The sequence below is a fragment of the Dasypus novemcinctus genome, chromosome 13 (genome assembly GCF_030445035.2).
Source record: "Dasypus novemcinctus isolate mDasNov1 chromosome 13, mDasNov1.1.hap2, whole genome shotgun sequence".
Taxonomy (NCBI): Eukaryota; Metazoa; Chordata; class Mammalia; order Cingulata; family Dasypodidae; genus Dasypus; species Dasypus novemcinctus.
The window spans coordinates 43,282,829-43,306,350 of record NC_080685.1 but is presented as its reverse complement, the minus strand read 5'-3'; the positions used below and the strand labels follow the sequence as shown (position 1 = coordinate 43,306,350).

Sequence of the window (23,522 nt, the reverse complement as noted above, 5' to 3'; positions counted from 1 at the left end):
TTGGAGAAAGCAGAACTGCATTCTTCTTTTCTTCTATTTTCCCTTCAGGTGAACACATCCAGCTCTCAGGTGGATCCTTTGGTTATACCAGAAGAGAACCACTTGGGGTATGTGTAGGAATAGGAGCATGGAACTATCCCTTTCAAATTGCGTGTTGGAAGTCTGCTCCAGCTTTAGCTTGCGGTAAGAATGAATTATTCTTCTACGTGTGAGCCATCCACTCTCTCCTCTTCACTTCTACGCAGAAGGGACCTACAGGGAGGCATACAGAGATGCAGAGGACAAGGTTCTCTTCCTGCTCTGTCTTGCCCTTTAATTGCTGACAGTTTAGGTTACATAACAATCCCATTTTTATCTTTTTTTTTGCCGGGGGGTGGGGGGGGTGGGGGGGGTGGGGGTGGGGGGAAGGGAGAAAACAGTTATTTTTGGGAATTGGAGGTTTTTACTGTTAAATTGAATTATATTTGTGTTACTTTCTGCATCAAGAATTTCTATGCAGGAAAAAGTACGTAGTAGCTTCATTTAATTTTGGAAGCAGAAAATAGACTTCCTTCTTCATTTATGTGTTAAGGGAAAGGCTTCCATCAGAGAGACGTTTGCTGATGGACTTATTACAGATTTCTTATACTTTTTACAGATATGAATCTGATCTGTGGAAAAGTCAACTGATTATATCTTAGGAAAAACTATCATGTTAAAAAACATTAGTTAGGATATTGTGTTGAAATACAGGTTTTTTCCTGTTGCCATTTCATGTTCTTGTTCTAGCATTTTCTTGTATGAGAGGCAGCTATGGCAGAGTGGAAACAGGGTCAGAACTATCTCTTGGGATCCTCATCAAATTAACTTTTCTAGTCTTCAGTTTCAGTTTTTATAAAATGGAACTAGTCATACTTACTTCCTAGTGCTGTTCCAAGTGTTAAATAAGACAGTACTTGTGAAATTGCCCAGATATGCGAGTGTAGGGTGTTAATGGTTGAGACTGGGCAGGTATGTGGTTGGGGGTCTGTTCAAGGAAAGAAACCAAGGTGGGAAGAACAAGATATATTTACTCATTAATAACAGATTTGGTCTAGGATTTGGATTTGATGGTAGAAAAGGAAACAGTTTGAGTCGTATGTGAATTATCCCCTAGTTCTGTTTTTGAGGACCATCAGTCTTAGAAAGTCTTTTTGTGTTTGTATCTTGGGTTAATGCAGGTAACGCCATGGTCTTTAAACCTTCTCCCTTCACGCCTGTTTCTGTATTGCTGCTGGCTGAAATCTATACCGAGGCTGGTGTGCCTCCTGGGCTCTTCAACGTGGTGCAAGGAGGGGCTGCCACTGGCCAGTTTCTGTGTCAGCATCGCGATGTGGCCAAAGTCTCTTTCACTGGAAGCGTGCCCACTGGCACAAAGGTGAAGATAAAACCAATATTGGTTAACACAAATGGCTATCTAGATATGGCAAAGTCAGTCCTACCTAGAGTTTACTTTGGAGGCTTATCATCTGACTTTAGCTAGCTTGTACTGGGAAGGGGGGCAATAGGCATTATTGAACAGAGATCTGAAGTTTACTTTAAAAGTACAAAAGCAGGGAAGGCAGCACACTTGGGGTGATTAGGACAGTAGATTTGTGTTAGACCAAGTGGAGATGGAAGTCATCATCTCCTGCCTGTGTGTTTGAAAGGACAAGGGGCCTGGACTGTCACTTTATCATTTAGTGACTTAACTCATGTATAGCAGCTGCTCAGAAGAAGGGTATTTACTCATTTCTTTGAGATCCATTATTTTGACATTACTTTGTGCTTTGAGCTCTACCAGCCTTGAACATAGTAGTAGCAATATAAAAGAGTTTGTCTATGATAGTCATGTGAAAGGAATTTCCTGTTCAGAATGCCATGTGTAGTTGTGCAGATTCTCTCCAGTTTTCTGGAATAGGATAATTTAAATAGATGAAGGGCAAATTAGATTGCCAACAATCAGGCTGCAGGTTCAAGTTCAAGGTGAATTTATAGGTTCAGGGTCTAGGTAACCTAGCCTGTGATCCACCTCTTACTAAATTGCTTCTGAATTCCTTTGTTTTTGTTCTATAAGATCATGGAGATGTCAGCTAAAAGAATTAAACCTGTTACCTTGGAGCTGGGAGGCAAATCTCCACTCATTATCTTCTCAGATTGTGTTCTGGAGAATGCAGTGAAAGGAGCACTGATGGCCAACTTCCTCACACAAGGAGAGGTCAGTATACTTGGGTCTGAAAAGGCATCTCCACACCTTCACCTAACATCATGCTTTAGAACTTTTATTTTGAAATAATTTCAGATTTACAGAAAAGCCCAGATAAGTACAAAGAAATCCCTTGTGCCCTTGATCCAGATCCCCCAATTGTTAACATTTTACCACATTCAATTTATCATTTTCTGTCTACCTATACATATGCAAGCCTATCATTAATTTTTTTTTGAGTTGTTTTGAGTTAGTTATAGACACAATGCCCCTAACCTCTAATACTTCAATGTGCGGTTCCTAAAAACAAGTACATTCTCTTTCATAAGCATAATACATTGAGTAAAATCAGTATATTAACATTGATATAGTACTGTTGTTCAATCTATAGTCCTTATTCAAACTTTGCCATTTGTTCAATTAATGACCGTTTACAAAAGAAAACAATCTTTTTTCTGTCTCAGGATTCAATCAAGGATGATGCATTGCATTCAGATGTCATATCTCTTTATTTCTCTTTAACCTGTAATAGTTCTTTAGTCATTCTTTTCTTTTGGGACTGTGACATTTGAAGAGTACAGGCCACTTATTTTGTGAATTTCCTCTTTGTGGGTCTGATGGGTCCTTTTTTTTTCTTTTAAAAGATTTATTTATTTCTCTCCCTCCCCCCCCCCCCATTGTCTGACTCTGTGTCCATTTGCTGTTTGTTCTGTGTCTGCTCACATTCTTGTCAGAGGCACCGGGAATCTGTGTCTCTTTTTGTTGCGTCATCTTGCTGCGTCAGCTCTCTGTGTGTGCGGCGCCACTCCTGGGCAGGCTGCACTTTTGTTGCATGGGGCAGCTCTCCTTGCGGGGCGCACTCCTTGCATGTGGGGTCCCCCTACACGGGGAACTCCCCTGCGTGGCATGGCACTCCTTGCGTGCATCAGCACTGTGCGTGGGCCAGCTCACCTCACAGGTCAGGACACCATGAGTATCTAACCCTGGACCCTCCATATGGTAGGCAGATGCTCTATCAGTTGAGTTACAACTGCTTCCCACTGATGTGTCCTTTTGATTAGATTCAGGTTACGTATTTTTGGCAAAAAATACCACAAAAATCAGATTGTGTCCTCAGTGACGTGTGATATCCAACCCCTTTCTGGTGATATTAACTTTGATCACTTGCTTAAGGTGGGACGTCACTGCAAAGTTACTGGTTTTTCCTTTGTAGGTAATTATAAGATTTTTTTTTCAGGTACTGGGACCTCATATGTGGGAAGCCAGTGCTCAATTACTGAGCCATGTCAGCTCCCTTGAGTTGGTTTCTTCGCTTGTTTGCTTGTTGTTTGTTTTGTTTCTGTTTTTTAGGAGGCACTGGGGTGCAAACCCGGGACCTCCCGTATGGGAAGCAGGCACTTAACCACTCGAGCCACATTCACTCCCCAGGTTGTGTTTTGAGACCAACCAAATATCCTGTTCTTTATCATAACTTAACCGACTGGTTTTAGCATTCATTAGTGATTCTTACAGGAAACAATTTTTATTATGGTGGTCACTAAAAGGTGATCTTCCTCTTTAATCATTTCTTCTACATTTATTAGTTCTCATTCTACCGTAAGGAATAATTTTTCCTTCTCTGTATCCATTGATTCTTATGAATTATAATCCATTCCTATCATTATTTATTTTGATGCTCAAATAATCTCATGTTTGGCCAGTGGGAGCCTCTGTCAAATTTTTGACATGTCCTCATTTTTCTTTAAGCATTTTTTTGGTTTTTGGCACAACAAGTATTCCAGATCATCTTGGACTTTTCCTAACCCATCTCTGGAATCAGCTATTTCTCTTAGGAATCCTCGATCCATTTAGTGTTGATGGTATTTAGAAACCAAGATCTGGGTTCCAGCTGTGTTCACTGCTACTGAAGTATCATTGTTTCTAGGCCCTCTGAGGCCAGAGCTAGAAAATATGTTTGTATATCTATGGATATACACACACATGCCTATTTTTGTATCTATCTCTTATATTAATAACCACAAGTTCATATAGATACTTGCAATTACAGTCCAGTACCACTGGGTTCATCTTTTCCATATTTGCAGTGTCCGTTTCTAACAGTGAGAAATTTGGCCATTATCTATAATTTAATAGTGTGTATTTAATTGCCAAATCCTCGAGTACACTTAAAGTAGTTTCAGGTTTATGAAAAATAAGCCTTCTAACTAGAGTTCAATTTTCTTTTTATACTTCTGAGGGTAGAATCAAAATACTTTGTTCAAAAGTTACTTGGGTCTTTTCTTCTCCCCTTTGATATGATGATGTTACTCATTTTAAAAAAAGGTTCGTTTGTTTATTTTTTATTTTTTAAAAAATTTTTACTCCCCGCCCCTTGCAGCTTTTTGCGTGCTGTCTGCTCCCTGTGTCCATTCGCTGTATGTTCTTCTGTGTCTGTATTTATTTAATTTCCCCTCCCCCCTTGGCTTGCTTGCTGTCTGTTCTCTGTGTCCATTTGCTGTGGATTCTTCTGTGTTCTCGCTTTTCTCCCTTCTTTTTGTTGCGTCACCTTGCTGAGTCGGCTCTCCGCAGCATCTGTGGGCAGGGCAGTGCTCTGTGGCGTCTGCAGGCAAGCCTGCCTTCACAAGGAGGCCCTGAGACATGAACCAAGGGCCTCCTGTATGGTAGATGGGAGCTCTTCTGATTGAGCCACAGCTGCTTCCCTCATTTGTTTTTGTTTGTATTTCATGTGGGGTTTTTATTCCTCCTTGTTTACCTTAAAAATTATTAATTTTGATTAGGTGAAACACTAATATGGTCCTCCCCGTCCCTGCTCTTTTGCTGTCTTTGTCCATTTGCTCTATGATCTTCTGTGTCTGTTTCTTTTTGTCTTCTCATTTTCTCCTCTAGGCTTCACCAGGATTCCATCCCAGGGACCTCCGATGTGGGAGAGAGGTTTCCTGTTGCTTGGGCCACCTCAGTTCTTGGTTTCTGTTGTGTCTTGCCTTGACTCTCCCCTGCTTCTCTCTCTCTCTCTTTTTTTTTTTAAATATTTATTTATTTCTCTCCCCTTCCCCCTCCTCCGGCTGTCTGTTCTCTGTGTCTATTTGCTGCGTCGTCTTTGTCCGCTTCTGTTGTTGTCAGCCGCACGGGAATCTGTAGTTTCTTTTTGTTGCGTCATCTTGTTGTGTCAGCTCTGTGTGTGCGGCGCCATTCCTGGGCAGGCTGCACTTTGTTTCGTGCTGGGCGGCTCTCCTATGGGGCGCACTCCTTGCGCGTGGGGCTCCCCTACGCGGGGGACACCCCTGCATGGCACGGCACTCCTTGCGCGCATCAGCACTGCGCATGGGCCAGCTCCACACAGGTCAAGGAGGCCCGGGGTTTGAACCGTGGACCTCCCATGTGGTAGACGGATGCCCTAACCACTGGGCCAAGTCCGCTGCCTGCTTCTCTCTCTAGTTGCGTCATGATCTTGCTGCCTCACTCGCAGTGCGGGCCTGGCTCACTCGAACCCAGTTCCTCCAATATGGTAGACGGAAGCCCAGTTGCTTGAGCCGCATCCACTTCCTGTTAATATGTTGTGTTTTTTTCCTGTGCATATGAATACTTTTTTTCTTCTTCTTTAATATGGTTCTAAATATCAGAATTTTACAAAAAAAGGTATATTCAGAGAAGTGCCACTTAGATATTCGTATATTTATATACAGGATTTGTATATTCCCCCTCCCCTTTTTTACACGACAGGTAGCACACTATAGGTGCTCTTTTGCACTTTGCTTAATTTTTAAGAGTTTTTAAAATATTAGTGATATTAACCCTTTATCTGGTGGAAGCAGGTATAACTCAGTAGTTGAACACCTGCTTTGCATGTACAAGGTCCTGAGTTCGTTCCATGATACTCCTAAAGAAACAAAAACAAAAACAAAACCCTTTATCTGAGATGTACATTGCAGATAATAGTCGTAACAGTTTGTTAGTTGTTTTAGCTTTTTTTATAGTGGTTTTTTTCTATGTAAAAGATTTTAATTTTATGTAGTTAAAATTTATTAGTGTGGGGAGCAGATGTGGCTTAAGCGGTTGAATGCCTTCTTCCCACATGGGAGGTCCTGGGTTCGTTCCCCAGTGCCTCCTAAAAAAAAAAAGTAAGAAAACAACAAGCAAACAAACAAAAAACCCAGCCGGGGGGGGGGGGGGGGGGTGGTGGCGGTGGTGATGTGGCTCAGTGGTTGAGTGTGCTGGTTTCCCCCATGTAAGGACCCAGGTTCAGTCCCTGGCCCTGGTTCCTAAAATAATAAAATTATCAATCTTTTTTGTTTTGCATCTAGATTTCTAGTAATAATTAGAAAACCTCCCTACTCTCAGATTATAGAGGAATTCAACTATGTTTTCTTCTACTGGTTACAAGGTTTCATGTTTTGTGTTTAGGTTCCTGACATATTTGGAGTTATTCTTGTATACTGTGTGAAATATGTATCTAATTTTATCTTTTCCAAGTGGTTAACCAGTTGTTCTAGCATCATTTTAGTCTATTTTTGAACCAATGGTTTGAGAGTCCACCTTTATTATAAACTAAATTTCTTTGAGTATGTGGGTTTATTTTTGGACATGGTTCCGTACTGTTCTGACAGCATTTGAACAGTGGCTATGTTAATTTCTGTTGGAGGGTCTACGTAGTCATTTGTGATTTTAGAGACAAACTTTGACTATGAAGTCCTTAGTTTCTTATTAATCTATTTCTGTTCTTCAGTTCCTCCCCACTCTCGCCTCCTATTCCTAAAATGTACAGCTAGAGTGAGCAGCTGATACTAGGAAGTAGGAGAGGTCCCAGGGGTCTTATGGATCTCTTAATGGCTATCCTTAAGAAAGTCTAAATAAACAAAAAAGATGCAACTTTCATCTGAAAGGCCAGGTAGTTAGTACTTGTGGGGTAGTATGTCCACAATGGTATGTATGAATTCTATTCTGCATAAGCTTTTAGGAATGGGAATATACCTTTTGAAAAGAAGATAGTGCCCATTTTAAGTTTAAATCTGTTAGATTTTATTTTTCTCTATCCCTTTTCTCCACTGCATGCATATGAATTTTTGTCTTGTGCCTGCCGTTTAGGTTTGCTGTAATGGCACAAGGGTATTTGTGCAAAAGGAAATTCTTGATAAATTTACAGAAGAAGTGGTGAAACAGACCAAAAAGATAAAAATTGGAGATCCTCTTCTGGAAGATACAAGGATGGGTCCCCTCATCAACAGGCCACACCTGGAAAGAGTCCTTGGGTTTGTTAAACAGGCAACTGAGCAGGTAAAAACAGGTGGGAGTGCGATGGCAGGAGAGAGGGATGTATTATTCACAAATTACTTCCTATTTGCCCTTTTCATATGTTAATGTTCATTTGGTTATTAGTGTCCCCAGAAGTGTTCTGCTTTGTACTTGCAAAGGGGTGACTAAATATGCATTTTTTCAGGATACACTTGGCATTTCAGGCATGCATATCAACATTTCAAAAAAGTATCTCGTACAAAATAAAGTTTAAAAAAAAAATGAGGGGGTGTGGTGAAATAAATAAAGTCTTAAAAAATGTATAGGAAGGTTGTATCTTTAACATAAGATATGCATTCTTTTTTCTTTTTCTGGTAGGGTGCTAAAGTACTTTGTGGTGGTGACTTATATGAACCTCAAGATCCCAAATTAAAGAATGGATATTTCATGACACCCTGTGTATTAAGTACGTCTTCTTATTTGCTTTTAAATAGTTTGAATTAAACGTTAACTAGATACAAAAGGATATTTATAAAATATGTATATGGTGTAAAGCAAGAGTTGGCAAACTATGGCATGTAGGCCAAGTGGCTCACTACATGTGTTTTGGAAATAAAGTTTTATTGTAATGCAGCCAAGCTTGTTCATTTACATATTGTCTGTGGCTGCTTTTGCACTATGACAGCAATAGACTGTATGGCTCACAAAGCCTAAAATAGTTACTATCTAGTGCTTTACAGAAAAGTTTGCCAACCCCTGGTGTAAAGAATAATGTAAGGAATCTGTGTGGCCCCACCGCCTGGTTTAAGAAGTAGAAGTACTCTTATATTTGCAGCCTCCTGTGTACCCTTCCTCTCGGATAATCGTATCTGTTGGTTTATGAGGAATTTTCTGGGTTTAAAACTTTTGTTCTAGAAGAAAGGAGTTCAAAAAAGTGAAGTACATGTTTGATAAAAAAAAAATGAAGCCATGAATGTCATTGCTCAAGAAAGTCAATAAAGAATGTGTTTTTCATTTGAGCTATGGATCTATCAATATAATAAAACCAGTTTGTCAAACAATATATTAATATTTTTTAAAAGTATACAGTGTAATAATTTTAGTGACTCCTTTCAGTCTTAAAAATCTCCTGGTTAAGATGGGCAACTCTATAGTTATCTATTCTTCTGAAACACTTCTGATTCCTTCCTACCTCAGGTAACCACTATCTCAGATATCATTACCAAGCTTTTTTCTATCATTTTATAATGCATGTTAGTATTCCTTTTAACACTATTGTCTGTTTTGCAGGCTTTAAAAAACTTTATATAGATTATAGCCTGATCATGCTGTGTGTATTCTTCTGTGACTTAGTTGTTTTTGTTCAACATGATGTTCGTTCATGTTATAGAGTGTAATTCATTTATTTCCACTGCTGGGTATGTATACTACTATTCCATTGTTATGGGAAGACTACAGTTTTTTGTTTGTTTTGTTTTGTTTTTAATTTAGTCCACTGTTAATATATTGATGGATTTGGATTGCTTCCAAACTTTGTTCTGCTTTTTTTTTTTTTGCTATTAGAAACAGCTGCTATGACTATTCTTATTACAAGTCTCTTCTGGTGCATCTGTGCATTGTGCATGAATTTCTCTGGGTCATAGACCTAGTAGGAATGAAATTCCTGGGCCTTACAGAGTACTTATTTTCACTTTAAATACATAATATCTAATTGTTCACCAAAGTGGTTACAGTAGCTTACACTCTTACAAGCATAGTATATTAACATTTCCATTGTTCTATGTCCTTGCAGCACTTGCTATGAGATTTTTTTATTTTTGTCAACTTTATAGGTATAAAATAGTTTCTCATCATGGTGCTGATTCCCATTTCCCTGACTGATAATCAGGTTCAGTATTTTTTCATATGTTTGTTAGCCATTCAGGATTCCTATTCTGCAAAATGTGTGTTTTGCACATTATTCTATTGGGTGTTTGTTTATTGCTTTCAAATTGATATTTTGCATTCTTGAAAAAAGACTTTTTAAAAACATAATCACAGTATTCTTATTATAGCTGAAAATAGGCGGTAATTCCTGAAAATCATCAGAGATGCAGTTAGTGCTTAAATTTCCCAGATTGTTTGAAAAATGTTCTTTTTGCAGTTTGTTTGAATCAGGACCGAGATAAGGTCCATACATTTCATTTGATTGGTAAGTGCCCCCTCTGTTTTTTTTCCCTTGTAATTTATTTGTTGAAGAAACCAGCTCATTTGTCCTGTATAGCTTCTTGCATTCTGGATTTTGAGGATTTCTATCATCTTAGTGTCAACTTGTTCTTTTATCTCCTGTATTTCTTGTAATACTTGTATTTATAATTGGAGGCTTAATTTAAGTTGAATTTTGTGTAAGAATATTTTGTAGGGGTGTTTTGGACTTCCTTTCAGGAGGCATATAATACCTGTTTCTCTTTTTGCATTAGTAGTCATTAATAATTACCCACTTCCATTACTTTATTAAGAGGTATTTTTTCTTATTTAAAAAAAATCTTTATTTTGAATAAAAAAAAATTTTTGGCAGTTCAATAAGTTATGGAAAAAAGCCCTGTACAGTCACTTTTTTAAGCTCTTAAAAAGTCCTTTATTGTAAAACTGTAGAATAAACAGAAAAATAGATCGAAAGAAATTACAAATTTTAAATGAGAGTGCAAAGTCAGGTTAGATTTAATATAATCAATCATAAAAAATTGCATAGCAGCAAACATTTGTAAATGTAAATAATAATTCAGATATAATAGAAATTAATTATATCAATTCTAGGGGGCTTAAAAATAAATTTTTAAAAAAATCAAGAGTGCAGACCTGCACTAGAAGCAGACCCCCTCCTCACCTGGAACCAGAGACTTTCTTCACCTTTAAGCCAAAAGGCTTCATTCCTTAAATCCTGATCAAAATTCCTTGTTAGCAGGGGGTACTGTCATCATCCAATCTCAATTTCCTCAAGATTGAGGAATGTCCCACTTTCCCACCCTCGAAACCACTCACTTCTCCGAGTAGAAGTTTCTAGAAACTTTTGCTCAGATGTCCACCTCTTCATGTTTATTCACAGAAGGCTTGTGCCCTTTTGAGAAAAATGACTATTTCTAGAGTCAGCTTAAACTAATTCTAGTCACAGAGCATGCTAGGCCTCTATTTTGGAACCAAGTGTAACTGCAGCAAACAGAGCATGCTCCGTTTAACCCCACCTTTCTCAAAATGGATTTGCTCACATCGTCCTACCCCAGTGTCTAACCATGCCACTCAGCTGCCTTTCCCAAACTGGATTGGCCTGAGGCACCTCATCCCATCCTTAGCCACTCCCTTAAGCCCACCTTCTACAGATGGTATAAAACCCCAGTGCCCATTTTGTTTGCGGAAACTGATCTGAGTCTTGCCTCCATTCTTTCTGCTGGCCAACCATTCAATGAACTTTTCTTGAAAAAGAGAACCAACAAAAACAAAAAACCATATTCTAATTTTTATATTACAGCTCTAACTATTATACGTAATCTCTAAGGATAAAATTATTGGTTTAATTATTTAATTTCCATTTAGGTCATAATTCTTTCTAGATAATTAGATTCCTATTTGGGAATTCATCAAATCTTATTGGAATGAATTACAGCAGATAACAATTTGCCAACTCAATTTTTTTAAATGAAAATTTTTATTCTCTTTTTAAAAAGATATGTAGATCATACAAAATGTTACATTAAAAAATCCAACTCATAATTTTATGAGGTAGAAAAACTCAAAATCTTGTTCAGTAGTAGTCATGCAAATCATTATTGATCCAGATAGATTATTTTAATTAAAGAGTATGAATAAGAAAGAGTTGAAGAAAAATGAAGTATCCAAAAATATATCTCTTCTCTTGCCCTCTTCAATTAAAAGCAATTGTTCATTTTGTATGAAAAAAATTACAGAATACCGATTAAAGGAACAATTTGCCAGTTACACTGAGTATTCATTGTTTATATATTACGTATTTATTTTACATTTATCTGGTCTATTGCAGTTCTTTTTTTAAAAGATTTTTTATTTATTTCTCCCCCCCGCCCCCTGGTGCCTGCTCTCTGTGTCCATTTGCTGTTTGTTCTTCTGTGTCCACTTGCATTCTTGTCAGCGGCACTGGGAATCTGTGTCTCTTTTTGTTGTGTCAGATATCTTGCTGCGTCAGCTCTCCATGTGTGTGGCACCACTCCTGGCAGGCTGCGCTTTTTCCACGTAGTGAGACTTTCCTTATGAGGTGCATTCCTTGCACGTGGAGCTCCCTACATGGGGGGGACACCCCTGCGTGGCATGACACTCCTTGTGTGCATCAGCACTGCGCATGGGCCAGCTCACCACATGGGTCTGGAGGCCCTGGGTTTGAACCCTGGACCTCCCATATGGTCGGCGGATGCTCTAGCAGTTGAGCCATGTCCGCTTCCCTGCAGTTCTTTTTTGGTTACTATTCGCATAGAATACATTTTCCAACCTTTTACTTTTAACTTGGTTGTGTGCTCATGTCTGAGGTGGGTCTCTTGTAGATAGCATATAGATGGCTCATCTTTTTTTGGCCATTCTGTCAGTTTGTGTCTTTTGATTGGGAAGTTCAGTGCATTAAATTCAGTGTTGTTATTGTAAAGACATTGCTTCCTTCATTCATCTTGACCTTCGGCTCTCTGTTATATTGTTCTGTTGTCAATTTTCTTATCCTTTAGTTTACTCTTCTTAATAATCTTCATTTCTAAACTCTTTTCCAAATCTTTCCCCCTTGTTTTTTCCCCTCAGGCTGCAGCACCCCCTTTAGTATCTCTTTCAAGTATGGTCTTTTGGTAACATTCTATCAGTTTTTGTTTGTCTGGGAAGACTTGGAACTCACCCTCATTATTGAAAGACAGAATACTTAGCTGGCAGTTTTCCCCTTTCAGTACCTTAAGTATATCATGCCACTTCTTGCCTCTATGGTTTCTGATGAGAAGTTGTCACTTAATCTTACTGAGTTTCCCTTGTATGTGATGCTTTGCTTTTCTCTTGCTGCCTTCACAATCCTCTATTTATCCATTTTTTGTCATTCTGAATAGTAGGTGTCTCGGGGTAGGTCTGTTTGGATTTGTTCTTTTTGGGGTGTGTTGTCCTTCTTGGATATTGGTATTTATGTCCTTCATAAGGGTTGGGAAGTTTTTGGTCATTATTGCCTCAAGTATTCTTTCTGTCGCCTTTCCATTTTCTTCTCCTTCTGGGGAACCAATAACGTGAATGTTTGTGCATTTTGCATTGTTATTCAATTCCCTGAGACTGTTCCATTTTTTTCCATTCTCTTCTTTTTCTCTTCTGTCTTTTCCATTTCAGATGTTCTGTCTTCAGAATCGCTAATTGTGTTTTCAATTAAAATCTTCTCTTATGTGCCTCTAATGTATTTTTAATTTCATCCATCATATCTTTCATTCTCATAAGGAAATGAAAATGTTACTTTCCTTTGCAGGCTTTCACATTCTTCTTTATGCTCTCCCAGTGTCATCTTAGTATCCTTTATTTCTTTAGTCATATTTGCTTTAAATTCTTTGAAGTGATTTAGGAGAGTTGTGTGATTATCACCTATGAATTGTATTAAATCCTATATCTCTTCAGGATATTTGGTTGATTCTTTTGGCTGGGCCATCTCTTCCTGTTTCCTAGTAAGGCTTGTGATTTTTTGGTGATGTCTAGGCATCTCACTATGTTGGTGAATATACTCTGATGGCTTTCTCTCTCTTGCCTATTTCCGCCCCACCCCACAGCTCTTCTTTGATGTTTGCTTCCACTTATTCTCATTTTTTAAAATTGCCCAATTTAAGTTTTCAGAACTGGGCCAGGAACTCAGTAGTGGGGCGCAGATTTTCTCCCAGTAGTTGGGTACAGAGAGCTTGAAGTTTTTGTCCATACAGTTTCCACACCAGCCAGCAGATGGCTGTCGTCAGTGCACCATTTCCTGGAAGTGTTTTAGTCCAGGCTTTCTTGTGTTCCTGTGTTGAATTTCCAGATAGGAGATTCAGAGTGGGCTCTGCTGGCCAAATTCACTGAAAAAAAGCACCCTGACCTCTCTTCCCTTTTCCCTTGAAACAGTTGACAGGGAGGAAGATGTCTGCTCCCCTCTCAGTTGGCTGCAGTGAGCCAGGGTTTTACCCTGCTTAGTATCTTCGGAGTGGGGGAGGGGAACCCCTCCTTCCTGGCTGCCACAGGTGTTTGGTAACTCACAGTTGTTACTTCGGCTTATTTGTCTCCCTCTCCCTAACCCTCCTGGGACTTGTGTAGCACCGTCCTGGTATGCTGACCCTTGGACAACTTTTGGCTCTTTTTCATTGTTTTTGTGAGATCATTTAGCTCTGCCTTTTAGCCCATTGCCATCTTCCCATAATCCTCCATTAAGAGTTTTTAAACATCAATATTGTAATTTGCTATTTCCTTTTTCATTAATTAGCTGGAATGCTTCTATAAGAAGAAACTTAACCTCTTCTACCCCCCCCAAAAAAAGTTTCCTTGTGCCCTTGGTAATCCCTGCCTCTGATCCCTTCCCTCTTCAGAACTCATCCTCAGGCAAGGAATGATCTGTTTTCTGTCACTACAGATTAGTTTGCATTTTCCAGAATTTTATAAAAATATAATCATACAGTATGTATTCTTTTTTGACTGCTTCTTTCACTGCCTGGGGCAATTTTAAACTAAATTCTTTTCTTGAGGTGTTTGTTTTTTTGTTCTGTTCAGGGTATGTGAATTTGGGCTAAAGATCCATGAAAGGACTGGCTTATATTTCGAATTCTCACAGGAAAAAACCCTCCCCTGCCTTGGTTGATTGAACATGTTAATAATTCATTTTATATAATTCTTGGTGCTTATCTAGAAAATAGAGTAAGCCAATTTTTTCCCTTCAGGTTGATAGTGATACCAATTTCAAACACTTTGATATTTGATGTATTTTTACCTTTAACCCTTGCTTAATTAATGACTTACTAATGTTTAAAAGCTTCAAAACTAGCATCCATACCATGGATTAACTAGAAGTTATTAAATGAATATTTAATAAATAGGGAAAGCTTATAATATACTGAAAAATATAGAATATACAGTAGTGTGAATGGAATGATCCCAAATCTTTTAAAAACCAAATAGCAAAAAGAAGGAATGGATTAACATCATAATATTAATTGTTGTTTTCTCTGAGTGCTGGGCTAAATGTGATTCTTATTATTTTTGGAATTTCTGAATATTACAGACTTTCTATAGACTATACATTTTCACAATTAGCAAAATAAGTTATTTTTTCAAAAAGCTATGAACTGGGGAAGGGATATAGTTCAGTGGTTGAGTGCCTGCTTCCTACGTATAAGGCCCTGGGTTCAATCCCTGGTACTGCCTAAAAATAAAAAAAAAAGCTAACTAGGTGCTTACTTCACCTTAACTTTATTCTAGTGATTCTCAAAGCTTGATTTGTGGCTTACTGCATCAGAATCACTTGGAAAGCTTATTTAAGAGGGGAGATTCCTGGTCTGTGTCTTAGAGGACCCTCAGGAGGCGGGGCCTAGAGATTTGCATTTTAATAAGCCTCCTCATTCATTTCTGTGAACATTGAAGATTGGGAATAACTCCAGAATCTAGATCCATAAATTTGTATACTTAAGGGTAGGGGCTGAAATACAGCGAGTACTGTGTTTCAGGCAGGAACCATATATTAGCTTTCCTTTTCTTATGTGCCACCTGGTTATTTATATTCTGATCTTTTTCGATTCACTGACATAGAACTCACTGCACAGAGAGCCATAATGAATTATCAACCTACTTGAGATAAAATATTTTCTGGGATTGTTAGATAATGGATTTTTTCAGCAACACTTAGTTGTATTCTTTTATATGGGTTAGTAGTATTCAAAGAATTAGAATATAATAAAATATCCTCAAACATATATATTAATCTGTCTTCGAGGATAGTTTAGGTGTCTGCATAGGTGACTGGTATGCTAGTCTTACTTTGAATATATGAACTCTAATCCCATCTCTTATGAGATTTTAAAATTGTCATCGTTGTGGATATGTGTATTACTGTTTTTTTGACATTTTGGCAGATAGACAACTGGAATTTATGTTAATAGCTGGGTTCGAAGTCTTGAGATCTTTTTCTGCCCTCACGTTGTTTCCTTGTTTGATACAACCTTATCAGCAACATTTCTTACTACATGCAGCAATTGCCAACACTGAGATAAGATGTCTTTCAGGTTCAGTGCAAGTAACACACCCCTCATTTTGGGAAACACTGGGGTTCAGTATTGGACATCTAAATATAAGAACTTTAGAGATGTGTAGTTACTCCCTATGCATTTTAGGGAATTAGCCATTTAAAGGAACTTAGGTACATTTTTGTATAAAGTGAACATCCCCCTCATTTATTCTTAAGTTTATGGTTTATATTGGATTGTCTTTTTTATAACATTGTTTCTCATTCTAATCATATCAGAGATATTAAGAAACATTGATTATATTAATATATAGAACATTTTAACAGGAAATTGGGATGATATTGTGTGTTTTTTTCTTTTTCAGTGAACATTTTATCATGAGCATTTACTCATTAAGTATTTCTCAAAAACATACTTTTAGAAGTTTCATAAAAGTTCATCATTAGGATGTGTTACATAAGTTATGGGGTTATTTCCCTTATTTTAGATGTTTAGTTTGTTTCTAGTTTTCATGATAAGTAATGTTATGATGAATATTTTTTACCTAAATCTTTGTTCACTTCATTAGCTATTTTCTTATGATGAATATACAAAAATGGTCTTAGAACCACAGAATCAAAAGGTTGTGACTCTTTAATACATCTTGCTAAATTAGCATGCAGTAGATATTCCAAATTATACTCATACTGGCAGGTCATTCTGAACTTTCTAAAGCTGCATATTTCACTGTTTACTGTGAACAAAAAGACACATTTTCAAATGCCAGAAACGATCATTTCTTCACTTAAGTTTTTATTTATTCAAATGTTTGTAGCTAATTGCAGAGACGACATGACCTGCGTGAAAGAAGAGATCTTTGGACCAGTTATGTCCATTTTATCATTTGACACTGAAGCTGAGGTTCTGGAGAGAGCTAATGATACCACCTTTGGACTAGCAGCTGGTGTCTTTACCAGGTTTGTGGGGGAGGACACCCAGGGCAGTTTTGGAGGAGTGGGACTGCAGGATCTACTTAGCTAAGTGAATTATCTTATCTTATTCCTTACTAGAATTTGTACTAGCCCTTTGCATTTTCTGTTTGCTTCAGGTTTTATCAGAGTTGCCAAAGCAGTTTCATAGTTTATTCTGAACAGCCAGAGAAACCTTGCTATATTGTGTTGTAATTGAACTGTAAATTTTGTTGATAAAAATCCTATCCTTCTTCATGAATTCATTGAATAAAAATTTAAGCTTCTGATCTATGTATTGGGTTAAGTACCTATTGAAAATTAACATGTCAAAGAATTTAGGGACCTGAAAACATAGGGCAGTATTTTTCAAAAATTCGGTTTTGGGGAGCTTTACAATAATGCTTGATTGGAATGCGTTGTAACTTTTAAAGCGTTTTTTTTTTTTTTTTTCCTGTTGTTGGATGTATAATGTATTGTTTCCTATTTTAACTGTTGCCAAGTAATGTGATTAATCTTTTTGTACTTAAATTTTACAGTGTAATGGAAGTAAAAGTGAAGTGATTTGGAAGCAAAATTTGAAGACAGTTGGAGATTGCTGAGTTATATACAAACTTTGCTTAGTCTTTACAGTAGTAGGCAGTTTTCTAAGACTGTTTCTGCTGCTGCTTTGGTAGTTTTATGGTCAGGAAGCTGGGAAGCAAGACCCAAATCTCCTTTGAGGACCTGATGCAATAGTTTCTATTTGAGATCTTTGGAAAAGATTGGGAACTACTTTTTGATTTGGGAATTGAGTAGGTTAATACGTTCCTATTCTTGTTTTGCTTTGCCATCCTAAATTTTTTTTAAAACAACTTTATTGGGATACTTCATATACGATACAATTCACTCATTTAAAGTGTACAATTCAGTGAGTTTTAGTATGTTCACAGAGTTGTACAACCATCACCATTATCTAATTTTAGAGTATTTTCACTTGTCCCCAAAAAAACCCTGTACCCATTAGTAGTCAATACCCATTCTCTGTTTCTGTTAGCCCCAGGTGCAAACACTAATCTACTTTTATCTAATCTGCTAATTTACTTTGGTAGACTTTGCCTACTCTGGCCATTTTATATAAATGGAATTATCAGTATATGGTCTTTTGTGATTGGCTTCTCTCACTTAACATAATGTTTGTAAAGTTCATTCGTGTTGTAGCATGTATTAGTACTTCATTCCATTTTATGGCTAATATTTCATTGTATGAATATACTTCATTTGTTAAATCCATTCATCTGTTAACATCTAGCATCAGTGTGGTATATTTGTTACAATTCATGAAGGACATTTTTATAATTGTACTATTAACTGTAATCCATCATTTACAATAGAGTTCACAGTTGTGTGGACCTAAGTTTTTTATTTCTCTTGAATATATACATTGGAGTGAAATTGCTGTATCATATAGTAACTCAGTGTTCAGCCTTTTGGGGAACTGGTAGACTGTTTCCCAAAGTGTCTGCACCATTTTACATTTCACCAGCAGTAAGAGTTTTCCAGGTTTTTGACATCCTTGCCAACACTTTATCATCTTTCCTTTTGATTTTAGCCATCCTACTAGGTGTGAAGTGGTTTTGATTTGCATTTCTGTGGGTTGTTGTGTTAGTCAGCCAAAGGTGTGCTGATGCAAAATATCAGAAGCCTGTTAGCTTTTATAAAGGGTATTTATTTGGGGTAGGAGCTTACAGATACCAGGCCATAAAGCATAGGTTACTTCCCTCACCAAAGTCTAATTCCACATGTTGGAGCAAGATGGTTGCTGACATCTGCTGGGGTTCAGGCTTCCTGTGTTCCTCTCTTTCCAGGGTTCAGGGTTCTTCTCTTCCCAGGGCTTGCTTCTTTATGGCCTCAGGATTCTTCTTTTCCCGGGGCATGTTTCTCTTTCCTCTGAGTGCTTACTTCCCAGGGCTCTAGCTTAAGACTTCAAAGCATCAAACTCCAACATCAAAACTCCAAAATTAAAAACCCTCCAACTCTGTCCTCTGCCATGCCTTTTATCTGTGAGTCCCCACCCACCAAGGGGTGGGACTGAACACCCTCCTGACGTGGCCAATCAAAGCCCTAGTCATAATTTAATCATGCCCAGGTACAGACCAGTTTACAAATATAATCTAGTATGTATTTTTGGAATTCATAACTCTTATCAAATTGCTACAGTTGTCTTTTAACTTTCCTGATCTTCTTGTTTATAGCACAAAAGTTTTAAATTTTGATGAAGTCCAGTTGTTTTTTTCTTTAGTCTCTTGTACTTTTGGTGTTGTATCTAAGAAGGATTTGCCTAAGTCAGCAAAGATTTGCTCCTTTGTTTTCTTCTAAGAGTTTTATAGTTTTAGCTTTTATGTTTAGATCTATGATCTTGGTGAGTTAATTCTTGAGTATGGTGTATGAAAAGGGTCCAGCTTCATTTTTTTGCATGTGGATAACCAGATGTTCCAGCACCATTTGTTGAAAAGACTATTTCTACTTTGAATTGTTTCTGCATCCTTGTTGCTGCTGCTATTTTATATGTGCCATGTGTATTTTGCCTGGAAGATAAAAGATTTTAAAACACATTCTGAAGACACAGACATTGGCAAGATTTTAGCTTGACTTTTCCTGTTAAAGTAGTAGCATAGGAAACTATGATAACCAATGTTTTTTTCTTTGTAGGGACATCCAGCGAGCTCATAGGGTGGTGGCTGAACTTCAGGCTGGAATGTGCTTCATTAACAACTACAATGTCAGCCCAGTGGAATTACCCTTCGGTGGATATAAGATGTCTGGTGAGGATCCAGGGAATCTGGGAAGTGTGAAAGCAGATCCAGATCCAGGTCTCTAGTGACACAAGTCATAATTCAGGCAGTAGACCAGTGTTCCTAAACTTGCCTATGCATCAGAACCACTTGGGGATAAGTAGAGAGATTCCTGGTCCTCCTTAGGCCCACGATATCAGTTCAAATCTAACATTGTTTTGCTTTTTTTCCCCCAAAAGCTCTCCAGAAAGTTCTGACATTTAGCCTGCCTTATGGACTTATGTTATACATCCCAAAAAGCCTTATCTTGTGGTAGAATTACTTTTCTTCACAGACTGTGGCCCCTGTAAGCATAAAGGTTCCTTACTAGGGGTGTAATCAGGCATATATTACCATTGCATGGAAGTTGTGTAAGTACAGTATGACAAAAGGAGGTTTGAAGCATAAGGATTATAGTCATTACTTTTAGGTTCTTTTTCTGGAGTTTGTTGCCTGTAAATATACACAAAGTCCCCATATGCTTTGTCATTTAAACTGAAAATTGGTTTGGACTTTCTAAAGGTGCTATTCTAAGAGCCTGACTCCTAGTCGTGTTGGCAAATATTTATTCCAGTCACAGTTTTGGCAAACGTACAAACCCTGGTGAACACTGGACTGCAGGGAAAAGTTGGTTTGGAATAAGTAGCTTAGGCTTAAGGCCTTACTGGGGCCCCCTAAGCCAGCTGCCCCTTCCCCAAATCTAATTCTTCAGACCAGCGCCCACAGGCCAGCGCCTACAGGGGATGAGAGAAGAGACAAAGGTTAACGTGCCAACCAGCTATGTGCTCAGAGGATTCGGGAAGGAACAGAGACTGGGCTAGGCCTTTGTGCATGTCATCTTTTGCATGGTAGCTCTGGAGAGGTGTATTTTTGGGCACCTGAGCCTTGCTCTTAGGAGGCACAGCCTCCCTTTGTCTGAGGCAGGGTATACAAGAAAGGCAAAGCATGGGATGCTGTCTTTTCACACAGTAGTAATTGCCTACTGTTGTGGACTTACCATAATCAGAGGAACCTAAACTAAAGCATGCCCTTCCCTACTGCTTGGGCAGGGTGTAAATAGCAGGTTAAGTTTATAGATTGAGTGTAAGAAAAGTTTAGTAACCAATTACATGAAGTTCTCTCTTAGTCCCAACATTATAGGGTTTCAGATTGATTGTTGTAGAAGTGGCTTTAACTCTTGGTAAGAAAGTCTGAATGTTTCTCAGACCTCAAGCTAGACTAGTAGATATCTTAAGATTCATATTGATAAGAATTGAGACTATATTTCCCTACCCTGTCCCCAAACAAAGGTCAGTGGATCATTTTTCCCAGGACTAGCTCCATGGTTAATATATGGACCGAGGACTTTATCCTCTGGTTTTTGGGTTCTGTGTTTTTAGGTGCAGTGTTCTTCCCATCCTGATATGCAGTGTGGAGCCTGTTCAGAATAGTGCAGTGATGCCTCACACTGACCTTTTCCTTTTCAGGATTTGGCAGAGAAAACGGTCGTGTGACAATTGAATATTATTCACAATTGAAGACTGTGTGTGTGGAGATGGGCGATGTGGAATCTGCTTTCTGAAAGCCGCAGTAAAACCTGTCAGCCTGGCCATGGTGGAATGATGCGAATTGGCTATCTTGATAAAGGCAGTCCAGTTGAATGCAGTTTTAATCCAGAATTTTGGTTATTCATGATAAGAGTGCTATTCTTCATCTTTCAGTCATCTTCCTAATTGAAAATGGTGCAAAACTGCCTTTTTTGTACTAATCAAGAAAGTTGTGATTTTCCTCAAAACAAATTTCTGTGAAATCTTTACAAGCCAGTAATACACTTCTAGAGAAGAGGGAGAAGGACCAGGATTTGATCCACTGACAATCTTGGTCCTCTGGTTCATTTTAAAGAACTTTGTTCCTTAGTAGGTTCATGGTGGAATCAGTAGAGATAATTTCTGCTTATTGACGTATCTTAAGGTATGTCCTCTTGCCATTCCTTTGAGAAAGATAATAATCCGCACAGAAAAATGATTAGGTGCTAGATGGGATTATATTCTGTATGAATATCCACTTGCCATATTAAGTAGTTGGCTTCCAGTCAGTGCTAGGATAGAGGAAATCTGTCTCCAGTCTTTGAACTTGCTCTTAGGACAGAAACTCTTTTTTAAATATACAAATTATTTGTATGCTAATGTCGTACACAAAAATTAAAATAAATCACACTGTTAAGCCTTTTGATTTTGTGTTTTGATGAATAGTTAAAACAGATTATTTTCTGTCTTTGCTAATTTTTGGTGGCCAGGAAGCAAATCAGAGCAACTCCAGAGGATAAAATGAACATATCTTAAGGTAAGTACAAAAGGGCAGGTTTCAGTTGCTATAATGAGCTTAATTTATAGCTCTGTAAGCTTTTGTGCTCTTCCCACCCTGGTGCACCACGCCTGTCCTTAAGGAACAGTTGGGTCATTGTGACAACTGTAGTAATACCTCACCCAAGCCCTTCTCTTCCTTTCAGGGAACTTGTTTCTGTATAATGGCTAATTTAATAATCAGAAGTAAGGGATGATTGTTGTTGGTATGCTTGTATCTAAGTATGTACTTGATAGGCGAATACTATAGCTTTAAAGTAGGAGAAAATCTTATAAGCCTATTTTTTTTGGTGTTTGCACAGAAGGCATGTATATGATACTGAGCAAGGCCAAAAGTATTAGGGGAACCTTGTGCAACTTTAACAGTAGGAGCTGCCTGAGAGAAGATAGGTTTTTGGCAGTCCCTGTAAAGAGGAAACAGCTGGGGAAAAGCAAGCAACATTTGAGTACTCACTGTGTTCCTCCTGCTACGTCCCTTCTCATTTACTCCTCACAGGAGGCCTAGGAAAGGTTTGATCATCTGTGGTTTTCAGGTGAAGAAACTGAACTTTGGAGAAGTTTTGGTCTTGGGCAAGCCAGTAAGTTGAGTAGGCTGTGCAGGACTTCAAAGCCTGTGCTTTTCCTACCCTGGTTCCAGAACTTAACCCAACAGGGTCCAAGGTTTGTTCCAGAATGTCACTAGCTATGGTATTATACAAAAGTACCTGTTCAAAGAACCACTTTTGTTGGAACATCTACTGAGAAGTAATCGCTACAAAACACATTTTGGAAAGCACTGACTTAATCAAGAGGCTAAGGCCGTCCTCTGATTTGGAAGAAATTCTGTCCTTTAGCTTAATTTCTCTGGAAGCTTTTTTTTTTTTTTTAATCCAGTGCTATTTTGATTTACTTTTGAGAATTAATAAGCGAAAGGTACCCTCCTCCCTCCCTGCCCCATCTAATCTAATCCCTCAGAGTAGCTACTATTAACATTTGGGTGCATATGTTTCCTAGGATATTCTTAAAGGGAATTCTGGTAACTAACTAACACTGGACCTTGATTAAATGTATAAATCAGCACAGTGCTTCCTGGAGCTGGTAAAAAGGATACTCAGTGCCAAGGTACTTCTTTATCTCCATTTGCCCAATTTAAGGGCCCAACTCATATCCTTTCGTGTGCATTTTAAGACTTCTTTGATAGATTCCTGTGCTAAGTGTATTAATACTTTTTTTTTTTTGCATTAACACAAGAACGAAGAGAAATGGGGTCTCATTTTGGCTCACTTTCCTTGCAATAGCTCATAATCCTGATCTTGGACTTGGATTTTCAGTGATCCTGTTTAGGGTCTGTCCCTAAGTTGGGAATGTCTTTTACATAGAAAAGTTGGAATCTGGACCCCTTCTTTCCTCTCTGTTGCTACTTTATTTCTTGCCACCAGAGATCCTCTTGCTGCCTAAAGAAATCTGCAAAGGGAAAAGTCTGGCAGATGGAAAGTGGTTAAAGTTTACTGAGACCATCCATCAAAGTCATCCATAGAAATGGAAGCATCTCCAAGTCCTTGCCTGTTCTTTACAATGTCAGCCTCTCCACTGTGGCTCCTCTGAAATAAAAATGAATCTTGGTTTTTCTTATACCTAAAGACCTATTTTTGTCTTCCTTTTCAGAGTCTGAGGGGGGAAAGTTAACAAGGGAGGTAAAACGCACAAAGCCTTAACTGTTAAACTTTCTCACTGACATGAAACACGAAATCAGATCAGCAGTGCATGACCTTTTAAAATAAACGATTATATCTTGTGTT

The 23,522-nt window shown here is 38.2% G+C and overlaps 1 protein-coding gene across 2 annotated transcripts in view; it reads left to right on the top strand.

Moving 5' to 3' along the window:
- The window catches only part of ALDH9A1 (aldehyde dehydrogenase 9 family member A1), a 39,921-nt gene extending 18,308 nt beyond the window's left edge, over positions 1-21,613 (top strand). For both annotated transcript variants that reach the window (XM_004454668.3, XM_071207553.1), the window contains exons 4-11: positions 49-183; positions 1,200-1,396; positions 2,075-2,215; positions 7,286-7,474; positions 7,811-7,898; positions 16,457-16,598; positions 19,281-19,393; positions 20,869-21,613. In XM_004454668.3, the coding sequence (XP_004454725.2) occupies positions 49-183; positions 1,200-1,396; positions 2,075-2,215; positions 7,286-7,474; positions 7,811-7,898; positions 16,457-16,598; positions 19,281-19,393; positions 20,869-20,963 (1,100 nt within the window). In that variant the 3' untranslated portion in view covers positions 20,964-21,613. The remainder of the gene's footprint in view (positions 1-48; positions 184-1,199; positions 1,397-2,074; positions 2,216-7,285; positions 7,475-7,810; positions 7,899-16,456; positions 16,599-19,280; positions 19,394-20,868) is intronic.
- The last annotated feature ends 1,909 nt before the right edge of the window (positions 21,614-23,522 follow it).